The sequence below is a fragment of the Zalophus californianus genome, chromosome 15, assembly GCF_009762305.2.
Source record: "Zalophus californianus isolate mZalCal1 chromosome 15, mZalCal1.pri.v2, whole genome shotgun sequence".
Classification (NCBI taxonomy): Eukaryota; Metazoa; Chordata; class Mammalia; order Carnivora; family Otariidae; genus Zalophus; species Zalophus californianus.
In genome coordinates this window covers 23,777,282-23,794,170 of record NC_045609.1, presented here as the reverse complement: position 1 = coordinate 23,794,170, position 16,889 = coordinate 23,777,282, and the positions used below count along the sequence as shown (strand labels likewise).

Below are 16,889 nucleotides of genomic sequence, written 5' to 3'. Positions count from 1 at the left end.
AATTTGGATAATAGAATTCTAATAAAATGTTTTATTTATTTATTTATTTTTATTTGATTATGTTATGTTAATCACCATACATTAGAGGGGGAATTTGGACAGTATATTTCTAAAATTCACATAAAGAAATTAGCAATTGAGAATAAGATGTTTTGGAAGGATATATTTCTAGCAAATGGTAAATTATCCTATAAAGATTCAGTAGTTATAAATGGTATTGCTATTGGGATAGACAGTAACTGTTAAATGGTTCAGTTAGGTCTGTAAAGCATATCGCCAAAGGACAGATACTCAGAATGGCATATATGAGAAAGATCCATTGAATCATTAAATCAATGAGGAAGGGAATGCCTGTTAGATATATAAATGGAGCTGGAACAATTATTTTTATAAGAAGAATATTTTACCTCATATACCCCAAAATTCTCACATAGATTAAATAATTAACTTTTAAAAGTACAAAGCATAACCAGTATGTTAAAAAAAAGAAAAATGGGTCATGGATACAAACATTCACTGAGATGGCTGATAAATGTATTAACATTTTTCTTGTTAATTAAAAAAATGCAAATCTAAATTTGTCAATTGTCTGTTAAATTAGCAAATATATTTTCCTAAAAATTATGGTTAGATGAGATGTATATAAAGTGTTTAGCTGGGCACATGGAGAGAGCCCAGTAAGTAATATTTTTTTTATCAAAACTGCTTAGGTAGCAGTGGCAGGGACACTCATACATACATACCTGGTTGGACGGGTAAGGATGAAGGAGTATTATAAAGCTTTTCTAGAAAGGAAATTAGAAATAGGCGTTAAGAACCTTAAAAAGGATTCTAAACAAATGAATATGTAGACAAAGAATCATAGGACTTAAAGTGAAGCACAACATAAATGTAGCCAAGCAGCTTATGTTCATAAAGATTTGTAATTATTTGAAAGTGGCATAATTAATAGGTATGAAAATATGCATATCGACATCCTAAGTGTAATAGGGAAGTGTCTTGAACAGAGCAATTTTCCACAAAGGTTTGAGGTATTTATACTCTGAGTAATTAAAACTGATTTCACTTTATCATTGAGCTTTCTACTGTGCTGTGTTATGCTGTAATTCATATATCTTAATTTACTTGGTAGAACTTTGATTCTCTTTGAAAATATATAGATACCGTTAGAATGTCAGAGGAAAATTGTTGATCTAGTATTAAAAGTAAAGGGAAGAATGGAGGTAACTAGGAAGGAAAAATTTTGACTGTGTCAAAGGTCTAGATTAACATCTGGAATAAGGATCATTAACATAATTACTTTAAGGTTTGAAGAATGTGTGAATGAGAGAAAATACATTTTGATCACTTTTAGAACATATGCCCTTTCCTTGATCTTGAAGAAGGAATGCATTACTTTTTTTAGTTTTATTTCTTAAGGGAAATGCCATAGTTTGTAACATGAATATACAAAGATCTGCAAATTCTTTCATAGACAAGTTAAATCTTCTTAATGAAAAAGTTTGGATCTGTTTGTCACGAACAATGATCTTAGACAAGTCACTTAATTTTCATCTTTAAAGTTTGCATAGTGGAAGTCCTGACATCCTTTCTACCTACTATTTTATGATTTTGAAATGTATTTAACTACATTTGTTGCTACTGCTTACCCAAAATAGAAATTCAACTATTTCATCTATTGCAAAAACACAAATCACAAAATGAAAATGTTATGGCATAAGCTTATTACAGACCTTACTTAATAATTTCTTGAGTAATAGTTGGTAGGGTTTTTTAGTAAATTATTTAAATAACTATAAGAGATTTTATGTTTCTAGTCTAAGCTATTTTTGAGAAAATATTGCCTGTGTTAGAATATTTAAATAATAAATTTTATATTGGCTTTAATGGTCAGAATCCGTTATGGAATTCAGAGGTTCATTTCACGCTAAGAAATGAAATTTATCAAGATTATTACTTGTCATTTCTTTTTCCCTTCCTTCATAGATATTCGTATACCACTAATGTGGAAAGACTCTGATCACTTCAGCAATAAGGAACGTATGTACGATTTTAATTTATATTTTAAATGTTTTCTTTAGGGTATAGTAAATTTGTGATTATTGGGAGAAAAAGCTGCTACCACACTGAAATCAATTGATGTCAGATGGCAGAATAAGCTGTATCTTGCTGAACTGTGTTTTTTCCTATTTTTAGTACAAATATGTTGTAATTGCTTGATACTAATTAAGATAATACCTACCTAATGTACTTTTAGTTGTTGATTGGAACCCATGCAAGAACTGTAACAGGTTGTGTGGAAGGGAAGGGTACAACAAAAGAAAATGTTTAAGGAGTAAAGGTAAAGGCAGCATTTCTTTTTGACCAGAATCTGGGAGATCTTTTCTGCCTTGTTTTGTTACTTCAGATTATTTAACAGGTTTAAGAGGGAAAGATTTTTAGCTTGATCTGATTTTCCCCCTTCAGCATTTACAAATCCATGTATTTTCACAAATCCATGTATTGCTTAGGTCATAGAAATTAACCTCAAATGATTTCTAGCTGTTAGAGGCAAAGTGGAAAAGATATGATAATCCTTTATCTTTCTTGTCTATTGTGATAGCTTTGTTCCTCATAGTTTAAAAACTGAATCATATTGAGCATAATTAGTTTTGTATGAAGAATCCAAAGTCAGGTTAGTATATTTGTTATTCAATTAGAAAATATAATTTACTTTACAAAGGAATACATGTGGGGATTAAGTGTATCTTTCTGATTACTATAGAGAATAAGTTTTTCTGAAGAGCTACACTTTCTCAGTAATGAGGTTTTAGCCCTTTAATCACCCATTACTTTTAAAAAACATCACCAAATTAAAAGGCTCAGCAGCTATGTTTTTTGTGTTCACATGTCTACATTTTATTGTTTTTGTGGTTTCCTCCTTTGCTCTCAGTTTTGTGGAAAATGTTTTGCTGTTGTTAACGTGCCTGCCCCTAACCTCTTATAATAGAAAACTTCTTCTTAAATAGACTTGGAAACCAAAATGACAGCAGTAATAGTATATATACAATAATAAATTGGCTATTAATGAAAGTCTAAAGAGTTTCTAGGAATAAAATTTATGAATGTGATGCTTGCTTTAGGCTGCTGAGAGGCCTGTATTTTCAGCTGTATTTTTTGATATTCCTTGGTTTAATTGCTTTGTTCTGGTTGGGAAAGGCGTTAACATAGACTGACAGAGCAGTCCCTATAAAAAGTTGATTACAGTGTAACATATATGAAAATAAGAATCTTTTAACAAGGGTGCCTGTGTGGCTCAGTTGGTTAAGCGACTGCCTTCGGCTCAGGTCATGATCCTGGAGTCCCAGGATCGAGTCCCGCATCGGGCTCCCTGCTCAGTGGGGAGTCTGCTTCTCCCTCTGACTCTCCCCCCTCTCATGTTCTCTCTCTCATTCTCTCTCTCTCTCTCAAATAAATAAAATCATAAAAAAAAACTTTTAACAGATATTAGAGATAATTTGTCATTTTCAAATAGATTTCAACATGATATAGGCATGATTCATCTCATGGAGCACTCTTTTTTCCCTAGGATCACAGCAGTATGCCATTTTCTGTTTATTCAAAATGGGAGCTGAAGTTTTTGATACTGACATGGTGATTGTGGATAAAACAATCACAGATCTATGTTTTGAAAATGTAACTATATTGTAAGTATGTTTAAATCTTCAGAGAATGAGAACAATTTAAAATTCTACCTTTAAAGGAAGGCAAAATTATTGGGTTTGGATTATTTTTGAAGCATTAAGATCTTTAAATGTTTAAATTGATTTTGAAAATTACTTTATTCAGAAGAAGCCCATTTTTGCATTTGAAATTTTTCAATGTAAAATAAAGTAGAAATCATATAATATTAGTAGTAAATATTTTACTCATTGGATATGATAAATTTTTATTAGTTTCTTTATACATGTATAGTTTCATTATTAACCAAGCTGTGAATACAATGGAATCTCATTATAACATTATTTTATATAAAGTGAATTTGAGCATAAAACAGGTTCTTATATCTCATATGGGATATTTAGTTACAGAAATGCTAAAATAGTTATAACAACTTTATTTATAAGATTGTCCTGAAATATGTACCATAGAGAAAGCACTTTGGTAAAATTTCGAGATGTTCTTTTTCTTACACTGTACTTCTTTCGTGTACTCCAAAACAGTAAAAAATTGGGTGATCCTTAGGGCTGTTTTTATTGCCCCTGCTCTTTTACAGGCTCATTTTATTGTGGTCATAATACAGAACCAGAAGGAACTCCTCAGGTAGCCATAGAAATCATTTTTAACCAACATAAGTTTTTCCTGGCCTCTTTCAGAGGTTCTATTGGTCTAACTCAGTGTGTGATTTGTATTTCTTTCAGGGTTTCAAAAACACGTCTTTGTATCTAAATATTAATAGCTACTTAACTATTAAAATAAAACTGAATGTACATGGTTTTTGCCATTTTCAGTTATGGAGCTAAACAGTAGAGATTGGAGAGTAGTTTTGCCACTCACATAACATTAGGAAAACTATTGCAAACCATGTTTTGTGGCTTCTGTCCAGTATGCCATAAATAATTGTGTAGCACAGAAAAATAAAACACATTGTTCTGAGTTATTAGCAGTTGTGCAGGCCCTCTTACAAACTATTGAACAAAGGAATTTATTTAGGATCCTCAAAATATCACCAAATGCTTATGTAACTGAGACTAAAAGAATAATTTTCCTTGGTTATCTAACTACTTTTATTTCCATAATCAACTTTTGCTAGTGCATTTTTTTCTACCAAAACTGTCCTCTTAATGGGCTCTTTTCTTCACATCACTTTGCTATTCTTTGCTTTTAGCACAAAGACAAAATCACAATTTTTTTTTTCATTGAGAGAACAATGCAAGTTACTTCGGAAGACACCACATGATTTATAATTTTTAAAAAATTCTGTAAATATTTTAAATTGTTCCAAAAATAACTGCTGACAAATGTTCTAAATGTTTAAAAATGTGCTTTTGTTATGATTGTTTTTAATAAGTATTCAATATTTATGAATCTCTGGTTTTTCTCTAAATATTGACATTTGTTAGTCATTACCAGTAATACTGTATGTTTAAAGGTTGCCAAGTAAATTATAAAAATATCTGGGAGTTACTCCTTGGATGTATCCAAAGTATAGATTGGCCATTTAAAATCTCTGAGACTGAGATGGATCTTCCATGTAAGGCAACATCTACTGCTGATGGATCTCTTGTGGTTTTAAATAAATTTTGTTAGTAATACCACCACAATCTTTTATGGTAAAGGTAGTTCATTGTGTCTGAAAAAGTGCAAAGCCAGACTTAGCATTTGCTAAAAGTGCAAAATTTTTACATATGAGTATAATAGTGTATTGAGTACCTTTTATGCAAGATTAAGAATATAGAGATTACCAAGGCAGCACTCTCCCTCAAGGAGTTCCTGCCTTGTAGTATATAGCTCTTTGTATTGCTTCTTGCTTGTGTGTTTGTTTTCCCCTAGATAACCAAACAGTGCAGCATTATTTTAGAGTTATTGGGTACAAAGGTGGGGTGGGGAGGGCATGGTAGTGATTGGACTGTGACTCTTTATGAAAAAGAAATGAACACTGAAGTTTTCAGCAGAAAAATCCTTTTCTTTGGTTTTATAAGTTTTTCCTTTTGGAGGAATAGTTATTTCAGGAAATCACACATATTATGTAAATACCTTACAAAAAGGTATAACTGAAGACATGACATCAGGAAAACAGCATTGGCAATAAGATGACCAGGGCATATCATTGTTTTTCTTTAGGACTGTGCCTACATATATTGATCGCATTGTGTTAATTTGGCCCTACTTTAGAAGCTGGTAGCTCTGGAAGTTACACTGACTCTCTGAGGTCATTTAGATACTAAATAAACACAGGGAGATTCTGTCTCATTAACATATATTAACATAAACCTGTTTCAAATTGTGATTTTAAATGTTATGAAAACACCAAAGGATGTTCCAGTTTTATTTTCTACTGAATTAAGTTTCTAATGTTATGAATGCTCTTGATTTTAGTAATGAAGGAGGGCCAGACTTTCAGATAAAGGTGGAGGTATATAGCTGCTGTACAGAAGAATCTTCTATAACCAACACACCAAAAAAACTAGCTAAGAAACTGAAGACTTCTATAAGTAAAGCTACAGGGAAGAAAATAAATTTGGTGATTCAAGAAGATCATGAAACATGCTCGTCTTACAGTTCTGCTATTTTGTAAGTTTTTTAATACAGCATTTATAGTGACATAGTATTACTATGTATTTGTGACATTTTAAAGTACTGTATGTAGAGTATAAGTTTACATTTTAAATGGAAAAAACATCCTGAAGAAGAAACAAAACTGACATTTACCCAGTTGAGGTATCCTTAATACCTTCCATTGAAAGTAGGAAGTTGGGGGACAGTGTGTTTTAGTGATTTGGAATTCCAGGACCTACCACAAAACTGAAATGTTTTTCTTGAAAAGAAACTATCTATTTGTCAAAGTGTTTGCTGCCTGTCAGCCTACTAACTGGATTTCTATATAGGTCATGCGTTATTCTTACAGATTTTTAAAAAAATATTTTATCTCTGTATAACAAAACTTCAGTACTGTTACCATGTCTAACAAAATAAAAAATAAGTCCTTAATATCATCTGGTATCCAGTCTGTATTCAAATTGCCCCAATTATGAAAATGTCATCTTGTAATTTGTTTATGCAAATCAGGATCCAAACAAGGTCTACAGTGTTGCATTTAAGTGAATCTTTTAAGTTTCTTTTAATCTTTAATGATTTCCTGTCTACTTTTTTCTTGCCATTGTTTATTGAAGAAATCAGATCTTGTAGAATTTCCCATATTTTTAATTTAGCTAATTGCATCTTTGTCTTTCTAAACATCTTTTTCTATTCCCTGTTTCCTACAATTGGTAGATCTAGAGGCCTGATTTGATTCAGGTTCTTTTTTAGGCAGTAATACTTCACATTGATTATGGATACTTCCTACTGTCTCCCATTAAGAGGCCTTGTCCCACTTACAGTTATGTTAAAATTGATCAGTGGGTTCAGGTGTTGCCAGCCTAATTCATCCATTATAACATTCCCTATCAATGTTTTATCTAATGGTCTTAACAGCTATCACTGATAAGTATTTCATTAGGGATTAAAATTTGGTGACTTTCTAAATTTGTCATGCATTTTTTTAAAAGATTTTGTTTATTTATTTGACAGAGAGAGAGGGACAGAGTGAGAGCGAACACAAGCAGGGGGAGTGGGAGAGGGAGAAGCAGGCTTCCCGAGGAGCAGGGAGCCTGACACAGGGCTCGATGCCAGGACCCTGGGATCATGACCTGAGCTGAACGCAGATGCTTAATGACTGAGCCACCCAGGCGCCCCTGTCATGCATTTTTTTTAAACTTTGAATTTTCTCAAAGAGGAACTTCCCTTCATGAACTGTGGATATAAATGAAAAAAAATTGATGGAGGAAAGGGAGAAAAAAATGCTAGATTCTTTTATTTACCCAATTTTAGAATAATGAGTTGATATCCTAGCAACCATGGAGGTAATCAGTGTTCTCTTTTATTTGAACTCTTGAATTTTTGTATATGTTTGTGTTTCAATCTGTTACACTTATTATTCTCTTTGAAGCCAAGTTGTCCCATCTTTGATCAGGGGGAAACTTTTCAGCTGACTCCTGCAGCTTTTGACATAAGCTAATCTCTGATAGCTTCTTTGCTTTCTGAGATAAGATGTTCCACATTCATCTTGTATTTTTCTGCCCAGACTTAGAGTAACCATTTCTTCAAGGAGCCATAGTTTCTTTCAGATACTTTCTTTAAACATTGTGTTGTTACTTCACAAATAGTTTTATGTTTATGTTTCTTGGGAAAACTGTTGATCAGTCTATATTCTTAGAATTTCTTTGCATGTTCTGATAGATATGGCTCTTCAGCATGTCAATAACTTTACTATGATTACAAAAAGCAAAATATTTCAGGTATATAGACCCTGGAAATGTTAATCATCACAACATAATTATATAACTCTTTTCATGTCAGATACATTAGATATGGAAAATGTCTTGGGATTCTAGAATTGTAGCTTTCAGTCTCTTTTGATTGAGGCCTATGCTAGAAATACATTTTACATCATTACTGAGTGTACAGCAGCATAAGCAACATAGATTTCATGAAGCAATACTTGGCCCTAGCTATTTATAATACATTTATCAGACTTTTTTATTCTATTTTTAGTTTTTTAAAATGCAGTTTATGAGTCATAGGTTGATGTCACGATCCATTGGATGGGTTCCCCCCCCATTTTCCACTGAAAAATAGTCATAGAAGATGTTAAGTCTTTTCTCATATAAATATCATTAAAAAGTAGGTAAAGGACCCTTTAATTTTCTTCCTTTAGAATTAAGGCCTTCTTAAAACTTTTCTAGATTAAGATATGTCAAGAATTTTCCATTGAGTTGAGTAGTTTTTAAAACTTTTTTAAGCAGCAAAATTTATTTTGCTTTATTCAAAACAACGAAAGGACCAGTAATGTCCTGGAGAAGTTACATTATTCCCTGGGTCTCAGTTTTCTCATATGAAAGGTAAGGATGCTTAGACACAATCATTTATTAGGCACCTCCTTAGAGACATTTCTAGGGTTTCATACGCCTTAAAGCTTGTATAAAAAAAAGGGGGGGGAGGGCCTCAAGCCTCATTTTAAAACCTTATTGTTTGGCAGTGAATATTTAATTTTTTATCCTGTCGTGTATTATTTGTGTGACCCAGGGCAGGTTAATTTGCATGTAACATATTAGCTTCAGGTGTACAAAATAATGATTCAATTTTGTATACACTGAGAAATGATCACTACAGTAAGTCTAGTTACTGCCTAGTAACTAGTTCACCATTCCAAGTTAAAGATTTTTTTTCTTGTGATGAGAATTTTTAAGATTTAAACTTTCAAATATTTAATACAATATGATTGACTGTAGTCACCATGCTATAAATTACATCCTCATGACTTATTTATTTTATAACTGGAAGTTTTCACCTCTCGACTCCCTTCACCTATTTTGCCAAATCCCCAAAACACCTCCCCTCTGACAGGCACCAGTCTGTTCTCTATATTTATTAGTTTCATTTTATTTGTTTTGTTTTTTTTAATTCCACATATAAGTGAAATCATATGGTATTTGTCTTTTTTGTCTGACTTATTTCACTTGGCATAATATCCTCAAGGTCCATCCATATTGTTGCAAAAGGCAAGATTTCATTCTTTTTTATGGCCGAGTAGTCATCCATTATATAAATATACCTCATCTTCTTTATCTATTCATCCATTGGTGGGCACTTAGGTTGTTTCCATATCTTGGTTATTATAAATAATGCTACAGTGAACATAGGGATGCATACACCTTTTTGAATTAGTGTTTTCATTTTCTTTGTATAAATACCAGTAGTGGAATTGTTACATCAAACTAAAAAGCTTTTGTATAGTGAAGGAAACCATCAACAAAATGAACAGGCAGCCTACTGAATGATATGAGATATTTTCAAATCATATATCTCTTAAGGGGTTAGTATCCATATACATAAAGGATTCTTAAGATTTAATAGCAAAAAAAAAAAAAAAATAGGGGCGCCTGGGTGGCTCAGTCGTTAAGCGTCTGACTTCAGCTCGGGTCATGATTCCAGGGTCCTGGGATCGAGCCCCACATCAGGCTCTCTGCTCAGTGAGGAGCCTGCTTCTCCCTCTCCCTCTGCCTGCTGCTCTGCCTACTTGTGCTCTCTCTCTTCAAATAAATAAATATTAAATTAAATAAATAAATAAAATCCAATTAGAATAGAGGCAGATGATCTGAATAGACATTATTCCAAAACAGACATACAGATGGCCAACAGAAACACGAAAAGATGGTCAACATCAAAAATCATCAGGGAAATGCAAATCAAAACGACAGTAAGATATCACCTCATACCTGTTACAGTGACTGTTATTAAAAAAATAAGAAATAAATGTTGGTGAGAATGTGGAGAAAGGGAGAACCCTTATGCACTGTTGGTGGGAATGTAAATTGGTGCAACCACTGGAAAACAGTACGGGGGGGGTTCCTCAAAAATTGATAATTGAAAAAAATAAAAATATAGTGGGAATTTAATAATTGTAGCTCTTTCCATTATTGTTACTATTTTTACTGTGCTGAGACTAGTGCTTTTCCTTAACTTTTTTTTCAAACTCATGCTAAAGCATTGCAATTTAAAAATAACATAGGATTATAAAATAGATATTTTAAAATTTAAAACCATTGTTTATAATTTCATAGAAGATAATCTAAGTGATGTTAGAACTTGCATTTAACCTATATTCTTTTTGAAGCCTGGAGGAATTTTTGAGCATAATATTGTTGGTATTAAGTTCCTTTTTTTGTTTGTTTTTTAGACATTTGAGAGTGAGAGAGAGAGAGCACTAGCGGGGAGTGGGGGGAGAGGGCCAAAGGGAGAAGCAGACTCCCTCCTAAGCAGGGAGCCTGATGTGGGGCTCCATCCTAGGACCCTGGGATTATGACTTGAGCCAAAGGCAGATGCTTAACCAACTGAGCCACCCAGGCACCCCAGTATTAAGTTCTTTTAAATAACAACTGACTTATTTGTTTTGTTCATTCTATTTAGATTTGTTATTCTACTTGGTTTATACCTGAATCCAAACACTAATTTTCTTTATGAACATTCCCCATGCAACTTGCATGCCATTTGCTTATTTATACCAATTAAAGTTGGTCAAAGGAAGAGTCAAATCTTTTACATTTCACTGAATCATTTCTGCTAATACCTATATTCTGCTGAGCTTCAGGTATGAATCCAGCATATTCTAGGTTAAATTCATAGCCCAGGACGACTCTTAACTAGTAATTCCTTAACTGACTGCTTCAGCACCATGATAGGAGTTTGAGAATAGCACTAGTGATCAGAATGCATAAGGGGATCAGTTTTGTTTCTTTAATAGTGATCTAGTTCAATGAGAAGATTCCCAATACAGCTTTTAATTTTCAACCAAAATGGTCATAAAAGATCAAAGTTGGGCTGTATATATCTTCTCTAGTAATATGGCACGTGACCGAATGTAGCTGTTCTTTCTGACAAAAGAATGCGTTTTTTAGACTACCATTTAAAGTAGTCATTTATTTTTTCATAACATTTTTGGACCAATATCCACCCTCCCTGCAATGTTATAACAATTGGCCTATTTGATAAAAAAAAATGTAACTGATTAAACTGTTGGGAACTCAATATTAGGGTTGGCTAAAAGGAATGAGTGTAATGTTTTAGTAAGAAAATGTTATCCTGACAAGAATGTTTTAAAAGTGAGATCATTGTTGGTTTTGGAAGCATTGGCATTGTAATTAGTCATGGTTTAAAAATGAAGTAACTTGAAATATCATCATAAAGTATTGTTTGATCCAAAAGAAGACAGTGACATTTTTGGTAATTTTTAGCATACTCCTTGATGTGATTTATTTATTCATTTTATTCGTGGAATTTCACTTACTGAAATTCCTTTAGCCAGATTTTCCCAGTGTCTCTAATAGCTGAGTTCACTATTTTATGCTTCTTGAGAACTATTTATTTAGTACATTATTCATCACTGTGTAAATATACATCATTTTAAACCATCATTTCAAGAAAACAGGTAAAATTGAGAGTGATTATTTGACAAAAAGGTATATTAATTTTTTTAAAAAAATTAAGACACTATACTGCATTTTAAATTAGATTGAAGTTATAAAACAAGTATCTTAATACTTGTCCAGCACAAATGGATTATTTATGTTTTGAGGACAATGAAGTTACTGTTTTGATTGTGTGAAAGATGATGCAGAGTTCACACGTAACTAAGGAGCTCCTCAGCCATTGGGTGTAATTTCATTATTCATTCATTTAATAATCTTAGAAAGGGTTATTCAGCAGTTATATCATATGGCACATTGGATTCCAAGGTTAATAAGTCATGCTCTCTGAACTCAAAATTCTTGCAGTGGTAAAATATGGTCCCTTGTATCTGTTTTAACAGAAAAAAAGTACCATAATTTTAAGCTATTTCCTAATGAAGTATAAAGGTAGTAAGTATAGTGGGGCTTTCTTCCCAGTATACTACTTGCCTAGCAAGAGGCAAGTCAATTATATTCTCTGAACTTCAGTTTCTTCCTCTGAAAACATGGACCAAACTATCTGCTATGCCTACCTCAAGTAGTTATTGTGAATCTTTAAAAAGATATTGCTTGTCAAAATGCCTTACACTGTACATATGTGGTATTAATAATGCTTTGCCTGTCTCTGATTTTTATGGGAGAGTTCCATCATACTACTGCTTCACCACATTATTTGATTACAAAAATTATCAAATAGAATCTAGAAGAGAAAAAAAGTTATTCATACTTCATTCTAATTCAAATACTTTTTATATATGGACTGATTTTTTTTAAGGTTTTAAGTACCTAGCTTTAGGGGATAGTTAGATATTCATAGTTATCTACACATTCAGCTTTTTTTCTGGAGTTATTACAGAGTCATCACATAATCATTTTAATGACCACATTATCTATCATTTGGCTCTATCATAGTTTATTTAACCATCCTTAGAAGTTATCAATAACTTTCTTCCGATTGTTATTTTCAGATGTGTCATTTATTGAAAATAGAGGCAAATATGCTCCGTGTTTACCTGGAAGTAGCTGAGGAAAAGATGTCTTAGTCACAATTATTTCTTTAGTCTCTCATGGTTCATCTCCCCCTCTGATTCCCCCCCCTTCATTTTTCCCTTCCTACTATCTTTTTTTTTTAACATATAATGTATTTGTTTCAGAGGTACAGGTCTGTGATTCATCAGTCTTACACAATTACTTCTCAAGGTCTGAAAAAAAATTCGAACATATACCTCACTCATCACATAATTTTAGCCTGTACTGCCACGCAAGTTGCTTTCTGAACATGCCACCTCCCCAGTGCACTTGGTGCAAATGCACAGCCTATAACCAGCTGCTTCCTGTGCACACTAATAGCAGTATTTTATATTATATTATGTATTGAAATGATGCTATTCCTGAAGTGAAGAATAGTCAAATGTTTTTAGTGGTTAGTAAGAATAAATTACAGTGTCACTCCGAAAAATAAAAAGTATCTTCATTCTCTTTCTCTCCCTCTCCCGGCCTCCCACTATTTCAGATATTTTTCCTGATGGACTTAAAAAGACATGTAGTCTATCCATCTAATACCTTGATGTATCAGTTTTGTGAACCCCTGCCTCCAGTGATCTTGTCCTTCTGCCTATTTCAGTCCTCCACCCTATTATTGTGCCCTAGACTTTGTTGTTATGAATAATTGCACACCCTCTACCATCTTTATAGCAAGTATCCCACTCTATCTACCACCTCCCACATTTCCAGCTTGCGCCCTTTAGTACTCCCTTTAGTACTCAAAATTAGCCTGGACTCCATGATTTACCACTTTATTCTTTCCTAGCATTTTTCTCATGTCATACTTACCTTGGAAAAAACTCCAACCTTGGTTAAATCCTCCTTTGAGTTCCTCTGCACCTGCACTCATGAGAAATAGATGAGGAAGCTGGAGAAAAACAGTCAGAATGACTGGTCTCCCTTTAGACCCATGATCACTAACCTTAAATGAGTTCTTAGTGTGACAGCAATCCTACTAAGTTTCCATAGCCTTACACTTTACCTCTCTTCAGGGAAAGCATGTCACATCATATTACTGTCTCCTCTGAAGACTCCAATTCCCCCTCCTCTCTACTCCTTATTCAAAGCTGATGACTTTGTTTCACCTATCACTAATACTACTAAAGCAGTCAGGAGAGAACGTGCATATCTTCCATCTGCCAAATCTGTCAGCCTGTCTGCATCTGTATCTTTATTTGCTGCTTTCCCTCTTTGGGAACTCTGCCTCATCTAAGGCCACCTTCTTGTGCACTGGATCCCATTTTCTGAACTATTCAAAAGTAAACTCCTGCGCATGTCCCCCACTCCCCTACATCATCAATTTTTTTTACTGCATCATTGCTACCAACAAAGAAGCATGCTGAAATATTTCCCATTCGTACTGCCCCATTTGACAGCTACCCTTTACAGAAAAGTTTTCTATATTCCCTGCCTCTACTTCCTCTCCTCTTACTCTCTCTTGGACAATTTCTGTTAATTTGCCTTCTGGATCCACTTCCCTGTTTTTTCTTCTACCTCTGACTGTTCCTCACCTGCCTCCTTTGTTCATGTTCTTCAACTTGACCTGAAATGATGAAGTGTGTCTCATTTTTCAGTCCTTGGACTTCACTTGACTTTCTAACTTTAAATTTCATTTATTTACTGGTAACTCCCAAATTTAATTCTTCCATATTTTTTTCTTCTAACTCCAAATTGATATGTCCAGCTACCTACCCTACAACCCATCTAGATATCTAAAACAATTTTAAACTTGACTCATCCACAACTAAATTCGTATTTCCCGTATCTATTCTTCTCTGTCAGCCTTACTGCAGTGTAATAACAATTCCATTTTTCTGGTTGCTCAGGCCAAAAGCTTTGGAGTTGTTTTCAGCTCTTTTTTTTTTTTTTTTCACCTCCCATGTCCACATTGGGTCGACTTGAAGAATAGATCAAGAATCTTGCCACTTCTCACCAGCTCACCAGCTAACACCCTATTCCAGTCCTGCATCAGCTTTTTTGACCTGCAGTCAGGTCAACTGCAGAAGCTTTCTAGTTGGTGTCCATTTTCACTCTTGGCCCCTGTGGCCTGTTCTGCACATGGCAGCCAGAGGGATCATTTAAAAATACAAGTCACATCATAGTGCATGCCTCTGCTCACAACCTACCATTTGTTCCCATCTCACTCAGAAGAAAATCCAGTGTCCTTAGTATGCCCCACAAAGCACTGCCATGTACAGTGTCTGCCCCCTACTTACATTTGGGACATCTCTCCTTCTCCTTCATCGTACTCCAGCCACACCGGGCTTGTGGTTTGTCACACACATCTAGCATCTTTCTCTCGCACCACTTCCCTGCTTATTGACAATCAGCTGTTCCTGAAGATAACACGCTGCATTAAAATGCCAGTAGGGAGTCTAATCCCCTTTATTCTAAGTGGGAGAAATTATAATGTAGTTCTATAAAACTTATATATCAGGGACAAATTATCATGTTGAGATAATGCTTAACATATTGGGCCCTGATCACCAGACAGTTAGTGATTATTAGTAGCCACTTTGTATGTATTCATATTTGCTCTTCCATTGTAACTGCTGTTCTCAATTGCTTTGACTTTTTTCTCCATAGTTTTCATTAATACTTTCTCAACTTTTGTGGGGGGACTCATTGTGTAATGCTAGGGAAAAGTAAGAGCTAACTATGGAAGGTACTATAGAAACCCAGGATAAGTAGTAGCAGAGAATGGCCCACACCGAGTACGAGGCTGGTGCCTTTTAGCTCCTGCAACAGTGGAGATTTGTTGGTGCTTAGTGAATTTTTCCAGAAGTCTGCATAGTAGTTGACATTATACCAATTTTATTTAGAATGTAGCTTGAAATTTTAGTCATGCATCACTTTGTTAAATTCTTGTTGAGTTTTAGAGACAGAAACATGAATTTCCCTATATAAACACTGACAAAAGACATTGGGTATTGAGAGATATCTCTAGTCTATGGTGGTTGTATATTAAAAACCAAGGTAAATCAGACCATCATGCTGTACTTATAAAGTATTTCCATTATTTCTCAATAAAACTGGAGAAGAAAACAAACCAACAGGTGTTCTCCAAGGGAGTAACGTTCTGTGGAGTATGCATTACACACCTACTACATGTATACATACTTTTTCTTTGTAGTAGAGATTCTATTAAGGATTTAGTATGAGACAAAGAAGGTTTATGAAACATATCACTTGGCACAATTAATAAAAATTCCTATCATACTTCTCTCTTCTCCAAAGTTTGTCTATATTACTGTCTGTCTGTCTGTCTCATTTTAACATGCTTTCTGATGTTTTGAATGTTGAGGTTTTACTAATTTGGAAAATAAATAATAAAACCAAGAAAAAGTCTTGAAATAAAATTAAGATTACTAGCACAGAAAATAGAATTATTATTGAATGAAAATTCACTCTTTATCACCACAAAGTACCAGGATATTAAATTTAGCATCAGAATTTTTAGATACTTTGGCAAGAGTGCTATTTTAACCCAAGTAGCATAAAGGGGACTATCATGAAAAAAAGTGGAATTAGTAATGAAGTCCTTCATTTTCCCATATGATGGATGAAAATCCCAAATCTTTGGAGTTGGTAAATCAGAAGAAGATTCATTCTTATTCCCAGGAAGTAAATATGAATCAGATCCCATCACTATCTTCTTATTAACTTTCTCCAATGACTTCCTGTTACACTTGGAATCAAATCCACTCTTCTCCAAAGCTCCCAGCAAAGTCCGAGGGATCTAATCCCTGCCATTATCTTTGACCTTGTGTCCTAAGGTGGTGTTTCCCACTTGCTCCCTATGCTCTAGCTACACTGCTCTTCTTTCAGTCCTCTCTGCTTGGAATGTTTTCCCACATTCTTTGCTTCGTCCCATCCTCTTATGAGATCATCACCATTACCCCTTAGAGAGTACTTTCCTGTTTCTCCTGCTTAACAGGTCCTCAGTTTTCTTATCCCCTTTGTTTTATAGAAAAGGTTGCATTATAACTTACAAATGCCATTATTTTATTTATCCCTCTGCTTACTTTTTCACCCCTCCCCCTTGCATCAGAATATAATACTGAGTCTTGTTTACCAAAATGCCCATCACCTTGCATAGGA

The 16,889-nt window shown here is 34.0% G+C and overlaps 1 protein-coding gene and 1 long non-coding RNA gene across 6 annotated transcripts in view; one reads left to right on the top strand and one right to left on the bottom strand.

The window, feature by feature from the left end:
- Positions 1-16,889, top strand: part of RTKN2 (rhotekin 2) — an 83,786-nt gene that overhangs the window by 24,314 nt on the left and 42,583 nt on the right. For all 5 annotated transcript variants that reach the window (XM_027597086.2, XM_027597084.2, XM_027597085.2 and 2 more), the window contains 3 exons: positions 1,987-2,040; positions 3,569-3,686; positions 6,079-6,273. In XM_027597086.2, coding sequence (XP_027452887.1) covers positions 1,987-2,040; positions 3,569-3,686; positions 6,079-6,273 — 367 coding nt within the window. The remainder of the gene's footprint in view (positions 1-1,986; positions 2,041-3,568; positions 3,687-6,078; positions 6,274-16,889) is intronic.
- The window catches only part of LOC113923874, a 47,815-nt gene that overhangs the window by 11,937 nt on the left and 18,989 nt on the right, over positions 1-16,889 (bottom strand). Inside the window, exons 2-4 of the long non-coding RNA XR_003520443.2 lie at positions 15,005-15,124; positions 13,578-13,628; positions 744-785 (exon numbers count right to left, since the gene is read on the bottom strand). This is a non-coding gene — a long non-coding RNA (uncharacterized LOC113923874). The remainder of the gene's footprint in view (positions 1-743; positions 786-13,577; positions 13,629-15,004; positions 15,125-16,889) is intronic.